At 64.7% G+C, this 20,526-nt stretch overlaps 1 protein-coding gene across 2 annotated transcripts in view; it reads left to right on the forward strand.

Annotated features, from left to right (window-relative positions):
- tmem59 (transmembrane protein 59) overlaps positions 1-20,526 on the forward strand; it is a 64,015-nt gene that overhangs the window by 1,504 nt on the left and 41,985 nt on the right. The window contains exon 2 of one of the 2 annotated variants that reach the window (XM_069938072.1): positions 19,709-19,809. The exons of the other annotated variant lie outside the window; for it this stretch is intronic. Coding sequence (XP_069794173.1) covers positions 19,720-19,809 — 90 coding nt within the window. The 5' untranslated portion in view covers positions 19,709-19,719. The remainder of the gene's footprint in view (positions 1-19,708; positions 19,810-20,526) is intronic. 2 annotated transcript variants of the gene reach the window in all.

Genomic DNA, 20,526 nt, shown 5'->3' on the forward strand with positions numbered 1-20,526 from the left:
CTCCTCCCAAGCCACCCCCCCACCCCCCCCCCTCTCATCCATTTTAGGTATACAATCTAGGTTGCATTAATTCAGTCAGACAATGTTGTCATTCAACAAAAATACACCAGAAATTCTACTGAGTCCATTCTTTTCTTTTCTTCTCCTTCCATCAACTTAGGTAATGTTTGTTCCCGGTAGGTTTTCGCTATTGTATTTAATGTAAGGCTCCCATACTTGTTCGAATATTTCAATATTATTTCTTAAACTATATGTTATTTTTTCTAATGGAATACATTTATTCATTTCTATATACCATTGTTGTATTTTCAAATTATCTTCCAATTTCCAGGTTGACATAATACATTTTTTTGCTACGGCTAGGGCTATCTTAACAAATCTTTTTTGTGCATCTTCCAAGTCAATTCCAAATTCTTTATTTTTTATGTTACTTAGGAGAAAGATCTCTGGATTCTTTGGTATATTGTTTTCTGTTATTTTATTTAATATCTGATTGAGATCATCCCAAAATTTTTCTACTCTCTCACATGTCCAGATTGCATGAATTGTTGTTCCCCTTTCTTTTTTACATCGAAAACATCTATCAGATACTGTTGGGTCCCATTTATTTAACTTTTGCGGTGTAATGTATAGTCTGTGTAACCAATTATATTGTATCATACGCAGTCTCGTATTTATTGTATTTCTCATCGTTCCAGAACATAATTTCTCCCATGTTTCCTTTTTTATCTTTATATTTAAATCTTGTTCCCATTTTTGTTTAGTTTTACCATTTGTTTCCTCATTCTCCTTTTCTTGCAGTTTAATATACATATTTGTTATAAATCTTTTGATTAACATTGTATCTGTAATCACATATTCAAGGTTACTTCCCTCTGGTAAACTCAAATTGCTTCCTAATTTATCTTTCAAGTAGGATCTCAGTTGGTAATATGCCAGAGCTGTATCTCCAGTTATGCCTGGAAGTTTCCTCTCGCTTCGTCTGACTGCAGTTTTCCAACATTGAACCTCTTTCTGGGGGCTTTATTGTTCCTGGGCTTTGGCTTGAAGTGAAGGTTGAGCTTGCAGCGAACCAGCCGGTGGTCAGTGTGGCATTCCGCGCTAGGCATGACCCTGGTGTGGAGCACATCTTGTTTGTCACTTTCTCGCACCAGGATGTAGTCCAGGAGGTGCCAGTGTTTGGATCGGGGATGCATCCAGGTGGTCTTAAGGCTGTCCCTCTGCTGAAAAAGGGTGTTTGTAATGACAAGCCGCTGTTCTGCGCAGAGCTCCAACAGGAGGCGCCCATTGTCGTTGCACTTGCCGACGCCATGCTTGCCCAGGATTCCTGGCCAGGTTTCTGAGTCTTTGCCGACACGAGCGTTGAAGTCGCCCAGGATGACAACCTTGTCGGCTGTAGGGGTACGTTGGATGAGGTTGCGCAGGTCGGTGTAGAACTTGTTCTTTTCTGCTGGTTCCGCCTGGAGGGTTGGAGCATAGACACTGATGAGGGTGATGTGACGCTTGTTTTGAAGTGGGAGTCGCATGGACATGATTCGGTCCGAGAGGCCTGTCGGAAGGTTTTCGAGTTTGGAGGCAATGAAGCTCTTGATCATGAAGCCTACACCAGATAGGCGTCGTTCATCCGAAGGCTTGCCAGACCAGTAGAGTGTGTAGCCCGCGCCGCGTTCTTGGAGGCTGCCTACATCTGCCAGGCGGACTTCACTGAGAGCGGCTATGTCGATGTCAAGTCTGAGGAGTTCATGTGCAATGAGGGCAGATCGACGTTCAGGTCGGTGGCTGTCAGTCTTGTCTAGCATGGTTCTGATGTTCCAGCATGCTAGCTTGAGTTTGTGAGCATCTTTTGAGGGGGAGGACGTGGAGGGGGAGGACGTGGAGGGGGAGGACGTGGAGGGGGAGGACGTGGAGGGGGAGGACGTGGAGGGGGAGGACGTGGAGGGGGAGGACGTGGAGGGGGAGGACGTGGAGGGGGAGGACGTGGAGGGGGAGGACGTGGAGGGGGAGGACGTGGAGGGGGAGGACGTGGAGGGGGAGGACGTGGAGGGGGAGGACGTGGAGGGGGAGGACGTGGAGGGGGAGGACGTGGAGGGGGAGGACGTGGAGGGGGAGGACGTGGAGGGGGAGGACGTGGAGGGGGAGGACGTGGAGGGGGAGGACGTGGAGGGGGAGGACGTGGAGGGGGAGGACGTGGAGGGGGAGGACGTGGAGGGGGAGGACGTGGAGGGGGAGGACGTGGAGGGGGAGGACGTGGAGGGGGAGGACGTGGAGGGGGAGGACGTGGAGGGGGAGGACGTGGAGGGGGAGGACGTGGAGGGGGAGGACGTGGAGGGGGAGGACGTGGAGGGGGAGGACGTGGAGGGGGAGGACGTGGAGGGGGAGGACGTGGAGGGGGAGGACGTGGAGGGGGAGGACGTGGAGGGGGAGGACGTGGAGGGGGAGGACGTGGAGGGGGAGGACGTGGAGGGGGAGGACGTGGAGGGGGAGGACGTGGAGGGGGAGGACGTGGAGGGGGAGGACGTGGAGGGGGAGGACGTGGAGGGGGAGGACGTGGAGGGGGAGGACGTGGAGGGGGAGGACGTGGAGGGGGAGGACGTGGAGGGGGAGGACGTGGAGGGGGAGGACGTGGAGGGGGAGGACGTGGAGGGGGAGGACGTGGAGGGGGAGGACGTGGAGGGGGAGGACGTGGAGGGGGAGGACGTGGAGGGGGAGGACGTGGAGGGGGAGGACGTGGAGGGGGAGGACGTGGAGGGGGAGGACGTGGAGGGGGAGGACGTGGAGGGGGAGGACGTGGAGGGGGAGGACGTGGAGGGGGAGGACGTGGAGGGGGAGGACGTGGAGGGGGAGGACGTGGAGGGGGAGGACGTGGAGGGGGAGGACGTGGAGGGGGAGGACGTGGAGGGGGAGGACGTGGAGGGGGAGGACGTGGAGGGGGAGGACGTGGAGGGGGAGGACGTGGAGGGGGAGGACGTGGAGGGGGAGGACGTGGAGGGGGAGGACGTGGAGGGGGAGGACGTGGAGGGGGAGGACGTGGAGGGGGAGGACGTGGAGGGGGAGGACGTGGAGGGGGAGGACGTGGAGGGGGAGGACGTGGAGGGGGAGGACGTGGAGGGGGAGGACGTGGAGGGGGAGGACGTGGAGGGGGAGGACGTGGAGGGGGAGGACGTGGAGGGGGAGGACGTGGAGGGGGAGGACGTGGAGGGGGAGGACGTGGAGGGGGAGGACGTGGAGGGGGAGGACGTGGAGGGGGAGGACGTGGAGGGGGAGGACGTGGAGGGGGAGGACGTGGAGGGGGAGGACGTGGAGGGGGAGGACGTGGAGGGGGAGGACGTGGAGGGGGAGGACGTGGAGGGGGAGGACGTGGAGGGGGAGGACGTGGAGGGGGAGGACGTGGAGGGGGAGGACGTGGAGGGGGAGGACGTGGAGGGGGAGGACGTGGAGGGGGAGGACGTGGAGGGGGAGGACGTGGAGGGGGAGGACGTGGAGGGGGAGGACGTGGAGGGGGAGGACGTGGAGGGGGAGGACGTGGAGGGGGAGGACGTGGAGGGGGAGGACGTGGAGGGGGAGGACGTGGAGGGGGAGGACGTGGAGGGGGAGGACGTGGAGGGGGAGGACGTGGAGGGGGAGGACGTGGAGGGGGAGGACGTGGAGGGGGAGGACGTGGAGGGGGAGGACGTGGAGGGGGAGGACGTGGAGGGGGAGGACGTGGAGGGGGAGGACGTGGAGGGGGAGGACGTGGAGGGGGAGGACGTGGAGGGGGAGGACGTGGAGGGGGAGGACGTGGAGGGGGAGGACGTGGAGGGGGAGGACGTGGAGGGGGAGGACGTGGAGGGGGAGGACGTGGAGGGGGAGGACGTGGAGGGGGAGGACGTGGAGGGGGAGGACGTGGAGGGGGAGGACGTGGAGGGGGAGGACGTGGAGGGGGAGGACGTGGAGGGGGAGGACGTGGAGGGGGAGGACGTGGAGGGGGAGGACGTGGAGGGGGAGGACGTGGAGGGGGAGGACGTGGAGGGGGAGGACGTGGAGGGGAGGACGTGGAGGGGGAGGACGTGGAGGGGGAGGACGTGGAGGGGGAGGACGTGGAGGGGGAGGACGTGGAGGGGGAGGACGTGGAGGGGGAGGACGTGGAGGGGGAGGACGTGGAGGGGGAGGACGTGGAGGGGGAGGACGTGGAGGGGGAGGACGTGGAGGGGGAGGACGTGGAGGGGGAGGACGTGGAGGGGGAGGACGTGGAGGGGGAGGACGTGGAGGGGGAGGACGTGGAGGGGGAGGACGTGGAGGGGGAGGACGTGGAGGGGGAGGACGTGGAGGGGGAGGACGTGGAGGGGGAGGACGTGGAGGGGGAGGACGTGGAGGGGGAGGACGTGGAGGGGGAGGACGTGGAGGGGGAGGACGTGGAGGGGGAGGACGTGGAGGGGGAGGACGTGGAGGGGAGGACGTGGAGGGGGAGGACGTGGAGGGGGAGGACGTGGAGGGGGAGGACGTGGAGGGGGAGGACGTGGAGGGGGAGGACGTGGAGGGGGAGGACGTGGAGGGGGAGGACGTGGAGGGGGAGGACGTGGAGGGGAGGACGTGGAGGGGGAGGACGTGGAGGGGGAGGACGTGGAGGGGGAGGACGTGGAGGGGGAGGACGTGGAGGGGGAGGACGTGGAGGGGGAGGACGTGGAGGGGGAGGACGTGGAGGGGGAGGACGTGGAGGGGGAGGACGTGGAGGGGGAGGACGTGGAGGGGAGGACGTGGAGGGGGAGGACGTGGAGGGGGAGGACGTGGAGGGGGAGGACGTGGAGGGGGAGGACGTGGAGGGGGAGGACGTGGAGGGGGAGGACGTGGAGGGGGAGGACGTGGAGGGGGAGGACGTGGAGGGGGAGGACGTGGAGGGGGAGGACGTGGAGGGGGAGGACGTGGAGGGGGAGGACGTGGAGGGGGAGGACGTGGAGGGGGAGGACGTGGAGGGGGAGGACGTGGAGGGGGAGGACGTGGAGGGGGAGGACGTGGAGGGGGAGGACGTGGAGGGGGAGGACGTGGAGGGGGAGGACGTGGAGGGGAGGACGTGGAGGGGGAGGACGTGGAGGGGGAGGACGTGGAGGGGGAGGACGTGGAGGGGGAGGACGTGGAGGGGGAGGACGTGGAGGGGGAGGACGTGGAGGGGGAGGACGTGGAGGGGGAGGACGTGGAGGGGGAGGACGTGGAGGGGGAGGACGTGGAGGGGGAGGACGTGGAGGGGGAGGACGTGGAGGGGGAGGACGTGGAGGGGGAGGACGTGGAGGGGGAGGACGTGGAGGGGGAGGACGTGGAGGGGAGGACGTGGAGGGGGAGGACGTGGAGGGGGAGGACGTGGAGGGGGAGGACGTGGAGGGGGAGGACGTGGAGGGGGAGGACGTGGAGGGGGAGGACGTGGAGGGGGAGGACGTGGAGGGGGAGGACGTGGAGGGGGAGGACGTGGAGGGGGAGACGTGGAGGGGGAGGACGTGGAGGGGGAGGACGTGGAGGGGGAGGACGTGGAGGGGGAGGACGTGGAGGGGGAGGACGTGGAGGGGGAGGACGTGGAGGGGGAGGACGTGGAGGGGGAGGACGTGGAGGGGGAGGACGTGGAGGGGGAGGACGTGGAGGGGGAGGACGTGGAGGGGGAGGACGTGGAGGGGGAGGACGTGGAGGGGGAGGACGTGGAGGGGGAGGACGTGGAGGGGGAGGACGTGGAGGGGGAGGACGTGGAGGGGGAGGACGTGGAGGGGGAGGACGTGGAGGGGGAGGACGTGGAGGGGGAGGACGTGGAGGGGGAGGACGTGGAGGGGGAGGACGTGGAGGGGGAGGACGTGGAGGGGGAGGACGTGGAGGGGGAGGACGTGGAGGGGGAGGACGTGGAGGGGGAGGACGTGGAGGGGGAGGACGTGGAGGGGGAGGACGTGGAGGGGGAGGACGTGGAGGGGGAGGACGTGGAGGGGGAGGACGGGGAGGGGGAGGACGTGGAGGGGGAGGACGTGGAGGGGGAGGACGGGAGGACGGGAGGACGTGAGAGGGGGAGGACGTGGAGGACGTGGAGGGGAGGAGGGGAGGAGGTGGAGGAGGTGGAGGACGTGAGGACGTGGAGGGGGAGGACGTGGAGGGGGAGGACGTGGAGGGGGAGGACGTGGAGGGGGAGGACGTGGAGGGGGAGGACGTGGAGGGGGAGGACGTGGAGGGGGAGGACGTGGAGGGGGAGGACGTGGAGGGGGAGGACGTGGAGGGGGAGGACGTGGAGGGGGAGGACGTGGAGGGGGAGGACGTGGAGGGGGAGGACGTGGAGGGGGAGGACGTGGAGGGGGAGGACGTGGAGGGGGAGGACGTGGAGGGGGAGGACGTGGAGGGGGAGGACGTGGAGGGGGAGGACGTGGAGGGGGAGGACGTGGAGGGGGAGGACGTGGAGGGGGAGGACGTGGAGGGGGAGGACGTGGAGGGGGAGGACGTGGAGGGGGAGGACGTGGAGGGGAGGACGTGGAGGGGGAGGACGTGGAGGGGGAGGACGTGGAGGGGGAGGACGTGGAGGGGGAGGACGTGGAGGGGGAGGACGTGGAGGGGGAGGACGTGGAGGGGAGGACGTGGAGGGGGAGGACGTGGAGGGGGAGGACGTGGAGGGGGAGGACGTGGAGGGGGAGGACGTGGAGGGGGAGGACGTGGAGGGGGAGGACGTGGAGGGGGAGGACGTGGAGGGGGAGGACGTGGAGGGGGAGGACGTGGAGGGGGAGGACGTGGAGGGGGAGGACGTGGAGGGGGAGGACGTGGAGGGGGAGGACGTGGAGGGGGAGGACGTGGAGGGGGAGGACGTGGAGGGGGAGGACGTGGAGGGGGAGGACGTGGAGGGGGAGGACGTGGAGGGGGAGGACGTGGAGGGGGAGGACGTGGAGGGGGAGGACGTGGAGGGGGAGGACGTGGAGGGGGAGGACGTGGAGGGGGAGGACGTGGAGGGGGAGGACGTGGAGGGGGAGGACGTGGAGGGGGAGGACGTGGAGGGGGAGGACGTGGAGGGGGAGGACGTGGAGGGGGAGGACGTGGAGGGGGAGGACGTGGAGGGGGAGGACGTGGAGGGGGAGGACGTGGAGGGGGAGGACGTGGAGGGGGAGGACGTGGAGGGGGAGGACGTGGAGGGGGAGGACGTGGAGGGGAGGACGTGGAGGGGGAGGACGTGGAGGGGGAGGACGTGGAGGGGGAGACGTGGAGGGGGAGGACGTGGAGGGGGAGGACGTGGAGGGGGAGGACGTGGAGGGGGAGGACGTGGAGGGGGAGGACGTGGAGGGGGAGGACGTGGAGGGGGAGGACGTGGAGGGGGAGGACGTGGAGGGGGAGGACGTGGAGGGGGAGGACGTGGAGGGGGAGGACGTGGAGGGGGAGGACGTGGAGGGGAGGACGTGGAGGGGAGGACGTGGAGGGGGAGGACGTGGAGGGGGAGGACGTGGAGGGGGAGGACGTGGAGGGGGAGGACGTGGAGGGGGAGGACGTGGAGGGGGAGGACGTGGAGGGGGAGGACGTGGAGGGGGAGGACGTGGAGGGGGAGGACGTGGAGGGGGAGGACGTGGAGGGGGAGGACGTGGAGGGGGAGGACGTGGAGGGGGAGGACGTGGAGGGGGAGGACGTGGAGGGGGAGGACGTGGAGGGGGAGGACGTGGAGGGGGAGGACGTGGAGGGGGAGGACGTGGAGGGGGAGGACGTGGAGGGGGAGGACGTGGAGGGGGAGGACGTGGAGGGGGAGGACGTGGAGGGGGAGGACGTGGAGGGGGAGGACGTGGAGGGGGAGGACGTGGAGGGGGAGGACGTGGAGGGGGAGGACGTGGAGGGGGAGGACGTGGAGGGGGAGGACGTGGAGGGGGAGGACGTGGAGGGGGAGGACGTGGAGGGGGAGGACGTGGAGGGGAGGACGTGGAGGGGGAGGACGTGGAGGGGGAGGACGTGGAGGGGAGGACGTGGAGGGGGAGGACGTGGAGGGGGAGGACGTGGAGGGGGAGGACGTGGAGGGGGAGGACGTGGAGGGGGAGGACGTGGAGGGGGAGGACGTGGAGGGGGAGGACGTGGAGGGGGAGGACGTGGAGGGGGAGGACGTGGAGGGGGAGGACGTGGAGGGGGAGGACGTGGAGGGGAGGACGTGGAGGGGGAGGACGTGGAGGGGGAGGACGTGGAGGGGGAGGACGTGGAGGGGGAGGACGTGGAGGGGGAGGACGTGGAGGGGGAGGACGTGGAGGGGGAGGACGTGGAGGGGGAGGACGTGGAGGGGGAGGACGTGGAGGGGGAGGACGTGGAGGGGGAGGACGTGGAGGGGGAGGACGTGGAGGGGGAGGACGTGGAGGGGGAGGACGTGGAGGGGGAGGACGTGGAGGGGGAGGACGTGGAGGGGGAGGACGTGGAGGGGGAGGACGTGGAGGGGAGGACGTGGAGGGGGAGGACGTGGAGGGGGAGGACGTGGAGGGGGAGGACGTGGAGGGGGAGGACGTGGAGGGGGAGGACGTGGAGGGGGAGGACGTGGAGGGGGAGGACGTGGAGGGGGAGGACGTGGAGGGGGAGGACGTGGAGGGGGAGGACGTGGAGGGGGAGGACGTGGAGGGGGAGGACGTGGAGGGGGAGGACGTGGAGGGGGAGGACGTGGAGGGGGAGGACGTGGAGGGGGAGGACGTGGAGGGGGAGGACGTGGAGGGGGAGGACGTGGAGGGGGAGGACGTGGAGGGGGAGGACGTGGAGGGGGAGGACGTGGAGGGGGAGGACGTGGAGGGGGAGGACGTGGAGGGGGAGGACGTGGAGGGGGAGGACGTGGAGGGGGAGGACGTGGAGGGGGAGGACGTGGAGGGGGAGGACGTGGAGGGGGAGGACGTGGAGGGGGAGGACGTGGAGGGGGAGGACGTGGAGGGGGAGGACGTGGAGGGGGAGGACGTGGAGGGGGAGGACGTGGAGGGGGAGGACGTGGAGGGGGAGGACGTGGAGGGGGAGGACGTGGAGGGGGAGGACGTGGAGGGGGAGGACGTGGAGGGGGAGGACGTGGAGGGGGAGGACGTGGAGGGGGAGGACGTGGAGGGGGAGGACGTGGAGGGGGAGGACGTGGAGGGGGAGGACGTGGAGGGGGAGGACGTGGAGGGGGAGGACGTGGAGGGGGAGGACGTGGAGGGGGAGGACGTGGAGGGGGAGGACGTGGAGGGGGAGGACGTGGAGGGGAGGACGTGGAGGGGGAGGACGTGGAGGGGGAGGACGTGGAGGGGGAGGACGTGGAGGGGGAGGACGTGGAGGGGGAGGACGTGGAGGGGGAGGACGTGGAGGGGGAGGACGTGGAGGGGGAGGACGTGGAGGGGGAGGACGTGGAGGGGGAGGACGTGGAGGGGGAGGACGTGGAGGGGGAGGACGTGGAGGGGGAGGACGTGGAGGGGGAGGACGTGGAGGGGGAGGACGTGGAGGGGGAGGACGTGGAGGGGGAGGACGTGGAGGGGGAGGACGTGGAGGGGAGGACGTGGAGGGGGAGGACGTGGAGGGGGAGGACGTGGAGGGGGAGGACGTGGAGGGGGAGGACGTGGAGGGGGAGGACGTGGAGGGGAGGACGTGGAGGGGGAGGACGTGGAGGGGGAGGACGTGGAGGGGGAGGACGTGGAGGGGGAGGACGTGGAGGGGGAGGACGTGGAGGGGGAGGACGTGGAGGGGGAGGACGTGGAGGGGGAGGACGTGGAGGGGGAGGACGTGGAGGGGGAGGACGTGGAGGGGGAGGACGTGGAGGGGGAGGACGTGGAGGGGGAGGACGTGGAGGGGAGGACGTGGAGGGGGAGGACGTGGAGGGGGAGGACGTGGAGGGGAGGACGTGGAGGGGGAGGACGTGGAGGGGGAGGACGTGGAGGGGGAGGACGTGGAGGGGGAGGACGTGGAGGGGGAGGACGTGGAGGGGGAGGACGTGGAGGGGGAGGACGTGGAGGGGGAGGACGTGGAGGGGGAGGACGTGGAGGGGAGGACGTGGAGGGGGAGGACGTGGAGGGGGAGGACGTGGAGGGGGAGGACGTGGAGGGGGAGGACGTGGAGGGGGAGGACGTGGAGGGGGAGGACGTGGAGGGGGAGGACGTGGAGGGGAGGACGTGGAGGGGAGGACGTGGAGGGGGAGGACGTGGAGGGGGAGGACGTGGAGGGGGAGGACGTGGAGGGGGAGGACGTGGAGGGGGAGGACGTGGAGGGGGAGGACGTGGAGGGGGAGGACGTGGAGGGGGAGGACGTGGAGGGGGAGGACGTGGAGGGGGAGGACGTGGAGGGGGAGGACGTGGAGGGGGAGGACGTGGAGGGGGAGGACGTGGAGGGGGAGGACGTGGAGGGGGAGGACGTGGAGGGGGAGGACGTGGAGGGGGAGGACGTGGAGGGGGAGGACGTGGAGGGGGAGGACGTGGAGGGGGAGGACGTGGAGGGGGAGGACGTGGAGGGGAGGACGTGGAGGGGGAGGACGTGGAGGGGGAGGACGTGGAGGGGGAGGACGTGGAGGGGGAGGACGTGGAGGGGGAGGACGTGGAGGGGGAGGACGTGGAGGGGGAGGACGTGGAGGGGGAGGACGTGGAGGGGGAGGACGTGGAGGGGGAGGACGTGGAGGGGGAGGACGTGGAGGGGGAGGACGTGGAGGGGGAGGACGTGGAGGGGGAGGACGTGGAGGGGGAGGACGTGGAGGGGGAGGACGTGGAGGGGGAGGACGTGGAGGGGGAGGACGTGGAGGGGGAGGACGTGGAGGGGGAGGACGTGGAGGGGGAGGACGTGGAGGGGGAGGACGTGGAGGGGAGGACGTGGAGGGGGAGGACGTGGAGGGGGAGGACGTGGAGGGGGAGGACGTGGAGGGGGAGGACGTGGAGGGGGAGGACGTGGAGGGGGAGGACGTGGAGGGGGAGGACGTGGAGGGGGAGGACGTGGAGGGGGAGGACGTGGAGGGGGAGGACGTGGAGGGGGAGGACGTGGAGGGGGAGGACGTGGAGGGGGAGGACGTGGAGGGGGAGGACGTGGAGGGGGAGGACGTGGAGGGGGAGGACGTGGAGGGGGAGGACGTGGAGGGGGAGGACGTGGAGGGGGAGGACGTGGAGGGGGAGGACGTGGAGGGGGAGGACGTGGAGGGGGAGGACGTGGAGGGGGAGGACGTGGAGGGGGAGGACGTGGAGGGGGAGGACGTGGAGGGGGAGGACGTGGAGGGGGAGGACGTGGAGGGGGAGGACGTGGAGGGGGAGGACGTGGAGGGGGAGGACGTGGAGGGGGAGGACGTGGAGGGGGAGGACGTGGAGGGGGAGGACGTGGAGGGGGAGGACGTGGAGGGGGAGGACGTGGAGGGGGAGGACGTGGAGGGGGAGGACGTGGAGGGGGAGGACGTGGAGGGGGAGGACGTGGAGGGGGAGGACGTGGAGGGGAGGACGTGGAGGGGGAGGACGTGGAGGGGGAGGACGTGGAGGGGGAGGACGTGGAGGGGGAGGACGTGGAGGGGGAGGACGTGGAGGGGGAGGACGTGGAGGGGGAGGACGTGGAGGGGGAGGACGTGGAGGGGGAGGACGTGGAGGGGGAGGACGTGGAGGGGGAGGACGTGGAGGGGGAGGACGTGGAGGGGGAGGACGTGGAGGGGGAGGACGTGGAGGGGGAGGACGTGGAGGGGGAGGACGTGGAGGGGGAGGACGTGGAGGGGGAGGACGTGGAGGGGGAGGACGTGGAGGGGAGGACGTGGAGGGGGAGGACGTGGAGGGGGAGGACGTGGAGGGGGAGGACGTGGAGGGGGAGGACGTGGAGGGGGAGGACGTGGAGGGGGAGGACGTGGAGGGGAGGACGTGGAGGGGGAGGACGTGGAGGGGGAGGACGTGGAGGGGGAGGACGTGGAGGGGGAGGACGTGGAGGGGGAGGACGTGGAGGGGGAGGACGTGGAGGGGGAGGACGTGGAGGGGGAGGACGTGGAGGGGGAGGACGTGGAGGGGGAGGACGTGGAGGGGGAGGACGTGGAGGGGGAGGACGTGGAGGGGGAGGACGTGGAGGGGGAGGACGTGGAGGGGGAGGACGTGGAGGGGGAGGACGTGGAGGGGGAGGACGTGGAGGGGAGGACGTGGAGGGGGAGGACGTGGAGGGGGAGGACGTGGAGGGGGAGGACGTGGAGGGGGAGGACGTGGAGGGGGAGGACGTGGAGGGGGAGGACGTGGAGGGGAGGACGTGGAGGGGGAGGACGTGGAGGGGGAGGACGTGGAGGGGAGGACGTGGAGGGGGAGGACGTGGAGGGGAGGACGTGGAGGGGGAGGACGTGGAGGGGGAGGACGTGGAGGGGGAGGACGTGGAGGGGGAGGACGTGGAGGGGGAGGACGTGGAGGGGGAGGACGTGGAGGGGGAGGACGTGGAGGGGGAGGACGTGGAGGGGGAGGACGTGGAGGGGGAGGACGTGGAGGGGGAGGACGTGGAGGGGGAGGACGTGGAGGGGGAGGACGTGGAGGGGGAGGACGTGGAGGGGGAGGACGTGGAGGGGGAGGACGTGGAGGGGGAGGACGTGGAGGGGGAGGACGTGGAGGGGGAGGACGTGGAGGGGGAGGACGTGGAGGGGGAGGACGTGGAGGGGGAGGACGTGGAGGGGGAGGACGTGGAGGGGAGGACGTGGAGGGGAGGACGTGGAGGGGGAGGACGTGGAGGGGGAGGACGTGGAGGGGGAGGACGTGGAGGGGGAGGACGTGGAGGGGGAGGACGTGGAGGGGGAGGACGTGGAGGGGGAGGACGTGGAGGGGGAGGACGTGGAGGGGGAGGACGTGGAGGGGGAGGACGTGGAGGGGGAGGACGTGGAGGGGAGGACGTGGAGGGGGAGGACGTGGAGGGGGAGGACGTGGAGGGGGAGGACGTGGAGGGGGAGGACGTGGAGGGGGAGGACGTGGAGGGGAGGACGTGGAGGGGGAGGACGTGGAGGGGGAGGACGTGGAGGGGAGGACGTGGAGGGGGAGGACGTGGAGGGGGAGGACGTGGAGGGGGAGGACGTGGAGGGGGAGGACGTGGAGGGGGAGGACGTGGAGGGGAGGACGTGGAGGGGGAGGACGTGGAGGGGGAGGACGTGGAGGGGGAGGACGTGGAGGGGGAGGACGTGGAGGGGGAGGACGTGGAGGGGGAGGACGTGGAGGGGGAGGACGTGGAGGGGGAGGACGTGGAGGGGGAGGACGTGGAGGGGGAGGACGTGGAGGGGGAGGACGTGGAGGGGGAGGACGTGGAGGGGGAGGACGTGGAGGGGGAGGACGTGGAGGGGGAGGACGTGGAGGGGGAGGACGTGGAGGGGGAGGACGTGGAGGGGGAGGACGTGGAGGGGGAGGACGTGGAGGGGGAGGACGTGGAGGGGGAGGACGTGGAGGGGGAGGACGTGGAGGGGGAGGACGTGGAGGGGGAGGACGTGGAGGGGAGGACGTGGAGGGGGAGGACGTGGAGGGGGAGGACGTGGAGGGGGAGGACGTGGAGGGGGAGGACGTGGAGGGGGAGGACGTGGAGGGGGAGGACGTGGAGGGGGAGGACGTGGAGGGGAGGACGTGGAGGGGGAGGACGTGGAGGGGGAGGACGTGGAGGGGAGGACGTGGAGGGGGAGGACGTGGAGGGGGAGGACGTGGAGGGGGAGGACGTGGAGGGGGAGGACGTGGAGGGGGAGGACGTGGAGGGGGAGGACGTGGAGGGGGAGGACGTGGAGGGGGAGGACGTGGAGGGGGAGGACGTGGAGGGGGAGGACGTGGAGGGGGAGGACGTGGAGGGGGAGGACGTGGAGGGGGAGGACGTGGAGGGGGAGGACGTGGAGGGGGAGGACGTGGAGGGGGAGGACGTGGAGGGGAGGACGTGGAGGGGGAGGACGTGGAGGGGGAGGACGTGGAGGGGGAGGACGTGGAGGGGGAGGACGTGGAGGGGGAGGACGTGGAGGGGGAGGACGTGGAGGGGGAGGACGTGGAGGGGGAGGACGTGGAGGGGGAGGACGTGGAGGGGGAGGACGTGGAGGGGGAGGACGTGGAGGGGGAGGACGTGGAGGGGGAGGACGTGGAGGGGAGGACGTGGAGGGGGAGGACGTGGAGGGGGAGGACGTGGAGGGGGAGGACGTGGAGGGGAGGACGTGGAGGGGGAGGACGTGGAGGGGGAGGACGTGGAGGGGGAGGACGTGGAGGGGGAGGACGTGGAGGGGGAGGACGTGGAGGGGGAGGACGTGGAGGGGGAGGACGTGGAGGGGGAGGACGTGGAGGGGGAGGACGTGGAGGGGGAGGACGTGGAGGGGAGGACGTGGAGGGGGAGGACGTGGAGGGGGAGGACGTGGAGGGGGAGGACGTGGAGGGGGAGGACGTGGAGGGGGAGGACGTGGAGGGGGAGGACGTGGAGGGGAGGACGTGGAGGGGGAGGACGTGGAGGGGGAGGACGTGGAGGGGGAGGACGTGGAGGGGGAGGACGTGGAGGGGGAGGACGTGGAGGGGGAGGACGTGGAGGGGGAGGACGTGGAGGGGGAGGACGTGGAGGGGAGGACGTGGAGGGGGAGGACGTGAGGGGAGGACGTGGAGGGGAGGACGTGGAGGGGGAGGACGTGGAGGGGGAGGACGTGGAGGGGGAGGACGTGGAGGGGGAGGACGTGGAGGGGGAGGACGTGGAGGGGGAGGACGTGGAGGGGGAGGACGTGGAGGGGGAGGACGTGGAGGGGGAGGACGTGGAGGGGGAGGACGTGGAGGGGGAGGACGTGGAGGGGGAGGACGTGGAGGGGGAGGACGTGGAGGGGGAGGACGTGGAGGGGGAGGACGTGGAGGGGGAGGACGTGGAGGGGAGGACGTGGAGGGGGAGGACGTGGAGGGGGAGGACGTGGAGGGGGAGGACGTGGAGGGGGAGGACGTGGAGGGGGAGGACGTGGAGGGGGAGGACGTGGAGGGGAGGACGTGGAGGGGGAGGACGTGGAGGGGGAGGACGTGGAGGGGGAGGACGTGGAGGGGGAGGACGTGGAGGGGAGGACGTGGAGGGGAGGACGTGGAGGGGGAGGACGTGGAGGGGGAGGACGTGGAGGGGGAGGACGTGGAGGGGGAGGACGTGGAGGGGGAGGACGTGGAGGGGGAGGACGTGGAGGGGGAGGACGTGGAGGGGGAGGACGTGGAGGGGGAGGACGTGGAGGGGGAGGACGTGGAGGGGGAGGACGTGGAGGGGGAGGACGTGGAGGGGAGGACGTGGAGGGGGAGGACGTGGAGGGGGAGGACGTGGAGGGGGAGGACGTGGAGGGGGAGGACGTGGAGGGGGAGGACGTGGAGGGGGAGGACGTGGAGGGGGAGGACGTGGAGGGGGAGGACGTGGAGGGGGAGGACGTGGAGGGGGAGGACGTGGAGGGGGAGGACGTGGAGGGGGAGGACGTGGAGGGGGAGGACGTGGAGGGGGAGGACGTGGAGGGGGAGGACGTGGAGGGGGAGGACGTGGAGGGGGAGGACGTGGAGGGGGAGGACGTGGAGGGGGAGGACGTGGAGGGGGAGGACGTGGAGGGGGAGGACGTGGAGGGGGAGGACGTGGAGGGGGAGGACGTGGAGGGGGAGGACGTGGAGGGGGAGGACGTGGAGGGGGAGGACGTGGAGGGGGAGGACGTGGAGGGGGAGGACGTGGAGGGGGAGGACGTGGAGGGGGAGGACGTGGAGGGGGAGGACGTGGAGGGGGAGGACGTGGAGGGGGAGGACGTGGAGGGGGAGGACGTGGAGGGGGAGGACGTGGAGGGGGAGGACGTGGAGGGGGAGGACGTGGAGGGGGAGGACGTGGAGGGGGAGGACGTGGAGGGGGAGGACGTGGAGGGGGAGGACGTGGAGGGGGAGGACGTGGAGGGGGAGGACGTGGAGGGGGAGGACGTGGAGGGGGAGGACGTGGAGGGGGAGGACGTGGAGGGGGAGGACGTGGAGGGGGAGGACGTGGAGGGGGAGGACGTGGAGGGGGAGGACGTGGAGGGGGAGGACGTGGAGGGGGAGGACGTGGAGGGGGAGGACGTGGAGGGGGAGGACGTGGAGGGGGAGGACGTGGAGGGGGAGGACGTGGAGGGGGAGGACGTGGAGGGGGAGGACGTGGAGGGGGAGGACGTGGAGGGGGAGGACGTGGAGGGGGAGGACGTGGAGGGGGAGGACGTGGAGGGGGAGGACGTGGAGGGGGAGGACGTGGAGGGGGAGGACGTGGAGGGGGAGGACGTGGAGGGGGAGGACGTGGAGGGGGAGGACGTGGAGGGGGAGGACGTGGAGGGGGAGGACGTGGAGGGGGAGGACGTGGAGGGGGAGGACGTGGAGGGGGAGGACGTGGAGGGGGAGGACGTGGAGGGGGAGGACGTGGAGGGGGAGGACGTGGAGGGGGAGGACGTGGAGGGGGAGGACGTGGAGGGGGAGGACGTGGAGGGGGAGGACGTGGAGGGGGAGGACGTGGAGGGGGAGGACGTGGAGGGGGAGGACGTGGACCTGTCCTCGGGCCTGCGCAAAGGAGCTTTTAGGTGGAGTGCAGTGCGCGCAGTACTGGCCCCACCCTTTACACCCATGGTTCGTGTGACGTGGCCAAGCAAGCTGGGACGTGGCAGCGAGGTCCTTGGGTCGTAGGTTTTATATCGGAGTGGCCTTCTCCTATGCAGGTTTCTTACCCGGGCTGGAGGGGCCTGCCTCCCCTCCTAGGTCGGTCCATACTGCCCGGACCGGGGCCGAGGCCGCCGCAGTTCACCCTGTGCCTGGACTGGGGCCACCGCCTCCCACTCCCTGCCCGGACCGGGGCCTCCGCCTGCCTCACTCGACCGAGGCCGGGGCCGCCGTCTCCCCCTTGCTCCTGCCCGGATCGGGGCCGCCGCCGTCTACCCTTCGCCCGGACCGGGGCCGGGGCCGTTGCTGCTCTCCCTGTGCCCGGACTGGGGCCGCCGTCTCCCCCTTGCTCCTGCCCGTATCGGGGCCGCCGCCGTCTACCCTTCGCCCGGACCGGGGCCGGGGCCGCTGCTGCTCTCCCTGTGCCCGGACTGGGGCCGCCGTCTCCCCCTTGCTCCTGCCCGTATCGGGGCCGCCGCCGTCTACCCTTCGCCCGGACCGGGGCCGGGGCCGCTGCTGCTCTCCCTGTGCCCGGACTGGGGCCGCCGTCTCCCCCTTGCTCCTGCCCGGATCGGGGCCGCCGCCGTCTACCCTTCGCCCGGCTGGATGGGTCACGTCTCCAGAATGGAGGACCATCGCCTTCCCAAGATCGTATTATATGGCGAGCTCTCCACTGGCCACCGTGACAGAGGTGCACCAAAGAAAAGGTACAAGGACTGCCTAAAGAAATCTCTTGGTGCCTGCCACATTGACCACCGCCAGTGGGCTGATAACGCCTCAAACCGTGCATCTTGGCGCCTCACAGTTTGGCGGGCAGCAGCCTCCTTTGAAGAAGACCGCAGAGCCCACCTCACTGACAAAAGGCAAAGGAGGAAAAACCCAACACCCAACCCCAACCAACCAATTTTCCCTTGCAACCGCTGCAATCGTGTCTGCCTGTCCCGCATCGGACTGGTCAGCCACAAACGAGCCTGCAGCTGACGTGGACTTTTTACCCCCTCCTTAAATCTTCGTCCGCGAAGCCAAGCCAAAGAAGATCTCCAGTTATATTGTACTTATCTCTCATTTGTTCAAAGGATAAGAATCTACTTCCTGAAAAACAATTTTCTATTCTTTTAATCCCTTTTTTTTCCCATTTTCTAAAGGAAGGGTTGTCTATTGTAAAAGGGAGTAGCTTATTTTGCGTCAATATTAGTTTTGGTATTTGATAATTTGTTTTATTTCTTTCTACATGAATCTTCTTCCATATATTGAGGAGATGGTGTAATACTGGAGAAGTTCTATGTTGTACCAATTTTTCGTCACATTTATATAATATGTGTTCAGGTATCTTTTCCCCTATTTTATCTAATTCTAGTCTCGTCCAGTCTGGTTTTTCCCTTGTTTGATAAAAATCTGATAGGTACCTTAATTGTGCGGCTCTATAATAATTTTTGAAGTTTGGCAATTGTAAGCCTCCTTGTTTATACCATTCTGTTAATTTATCTAGTGCTATCCTCGGTTTCCCCCCTCTCCATAAAAATCTCCTTATTATTTTCTTTAACTCTTTGAAGAATTTTTCTGTCAGTTGTATTGGCAATGCCTGAAATAAGTATAGTATCCTTGGAAAAATGTTCATTTTAATACACTTTATCCTTCCTATCAGTGTTAGTGGTAGCTCTTTCCAATGCTCTAAATCGTCCTGTAATTTTTTCATTAGTGGATTGTAATTGAGTTTATATAATTGGCCTAGATTTTTGTTTATTTGCACACCTAGGTATCTTATTGCCTGCATTTGCCATCTGAATGGGGATTCCTCCTTAAATTTTGAGAAATCCGCGTTATTCATAGGCATTGCTTCACTTTTATTTACGTTTATCTTATATCCCGACACTTCTCCATATTCCTTCAATTTCTTATATAGTTCTTTTATTGATAGTTCTGGTTCTGTTAAGTACACTATCACATCATCCACAAATAGACTGATTTTATATTCCCTGTCTTTTATTTTTATTCCTTTTATATTATTATCTATTCTTATCGATTCTGCCTAGTGGTTCTATAGCTAGCGCAAACAATAATGGTGATAGTGGGCATCCCTGCCGCGTTGACCTGCTTAAGTTAAATTGCTTTGATACATGTCCATTTACTGTTACTTTCGCTAACGGTCCCTTATATAATGCTTTAATCCAATTAATATACTTCTCCGGTAAACTGAATTTTTGCAATACTTTGAACAAGTAATTCCATTCTACTCTGTCGAAGGCCTTCTCTGCGTCTAAAGCAACTGCTACTGCCGGTGCTTTATTTCCTTCTACTGCATGAATTAAGTTAATAAATTTACAAATATTGTCTGTTGTGCGTCTTTTTTTGATAAATCCAGTTTGGTCTAAATTTACCATTTTCGGTACCTGTTCTGCTAATCTGTTTGCTAATAGTTTAGCTATTATCTTATAATCTGTGTTTAGCAGAGATATTGGTCTATATGATGCTGGTGAGAGTGGATCTTTCCCTTGTTTTAGTATCACTGTAATTATTGCTGTTTTACATGAATCTGGTAAGTTTTGTGTCTCATCAATCTGGTTGATTACATCCAGGAGGGGCTGGTATTATTAGATCTTTAAATGTTTTGTAGAATTCCAATGAAATGAAGAGATGGGGAGCTGGGAGGAAGGGAGATGGGGATGAGGGAAAGGGGAATGAGGTTAATGAAAATTAGAGAAATTGATATTGATGCCATCTTGTTGGAGAATGCCAAGACAGAATATAAGGTGGTGTTCATCTAATTAGTAGATGGCCTCAATTTGTCCATATGAGGACATAGACAGGCATGTCAATGGTGTATGGAATTTAAGAGGATGTCCAGAGGGAGGGCTATTGCAATGGACAGAGCAAAGGTACTCAACAAAATGATATCCTAATTTGCGTCAGTTTCCCCTCATGTTGCCAAATTGAGGCTACTCGCAAATATGGAGGAACATTTTGTATTCTATCTTGGCAGTCTCCACCCAGATGGCATCAATATCAACTTTGTTAACCTCCCTCCCCAGTCTCTTCATTTCCTTTATCCCTCTGTCTCCCCACCTCCCTTTCCCTTCTTTCTGTCAGAATTATCTTGGCCTCTGCCTACTCCCCCATCACCTCACCTCAGCTTTTTCTTTTAACCTCCTAACACTATCTACGTATTCTTACCTGTTGGTCTTGCTCCTCCCCATCCCTCACACCTTTTTATTCAGACGTCTGCCTGATGATCAAGACTCTTCAGGAAGGACCCGGGCCCAAAATGTTGACCGCCATTTACTTCCTATGGATGCTGCATGACCTGCTGAGTTTTTCAGTATGTTTTTGTGTCCTGCATCTTCATAGTTGAGCTTTGTAGAAAAAATAAGTTATCATTAACAAATTGTTTTGGGTATTTGAAAAGTTTTCCTGTTTTCAGAGCAAATTAAGTGCTTAAAATAATTTTGGCTTTCTTTAGCATAATGGAAAAACAATTTGTGCATCATTAGTTGAATTCTCACTATCAGCCTTTCCCAATAAACTATCTTTTTTGGCTTTTATATCGTGACTTCCACCAATAGTGTTTCTGATTTAGAGAGTGGGCATGATTTGGAGTTTCAAGGATCACACTGAGTTGCACAATATTGACATTTCTGCATTAATTGTGTTGAATGGTGCTTCAGAAAATTAAGTGTTGAAACGAGTGAGCATGACATTTAGTCCCCATATTCCTCGGAGTATTTGGCAAGGACTGCTTTCCCCTTCACTATCCTTGTTTACTCTGCATCTTCACCTTTCTGTGTAATACTGTACTATCTTTTTACCTTTTCCTGCTGTTCAGAACTCTGAATATTGCATGTTAAATAGCATTTATTTTCGTATGGCATTCAATGCTTGTTTTGTGCTCACTATTTCACTGGAGAAACAGAACTAAGAACTGTCTTGTGTTGAACATCAAAGAAAGGTGAATAACAGCAGTTCATTTTTTTGCTTTGGCACATAGCCTTCTGGACCCTATTGAATTAATAGTTTGAGATGATTTGCCATTCAGCCC

The sequence above is a fragment of the Narcine bancroftii genome, chromosome 5 (genome assembly GCF_036971445.1).
Source record: "Narcine bancroftii isolate sNarBan1 chromosome 5, sNarBan1.hap1, whole genome shotgun sequence".
NCBI classification, from domain to species: domain Eukaryota; kingdom Metazoa; phylum Chordata; class Chondrichthyes; order Torpediniformes; family Narcinidae; genus Narcine; species Narcine bancroftii.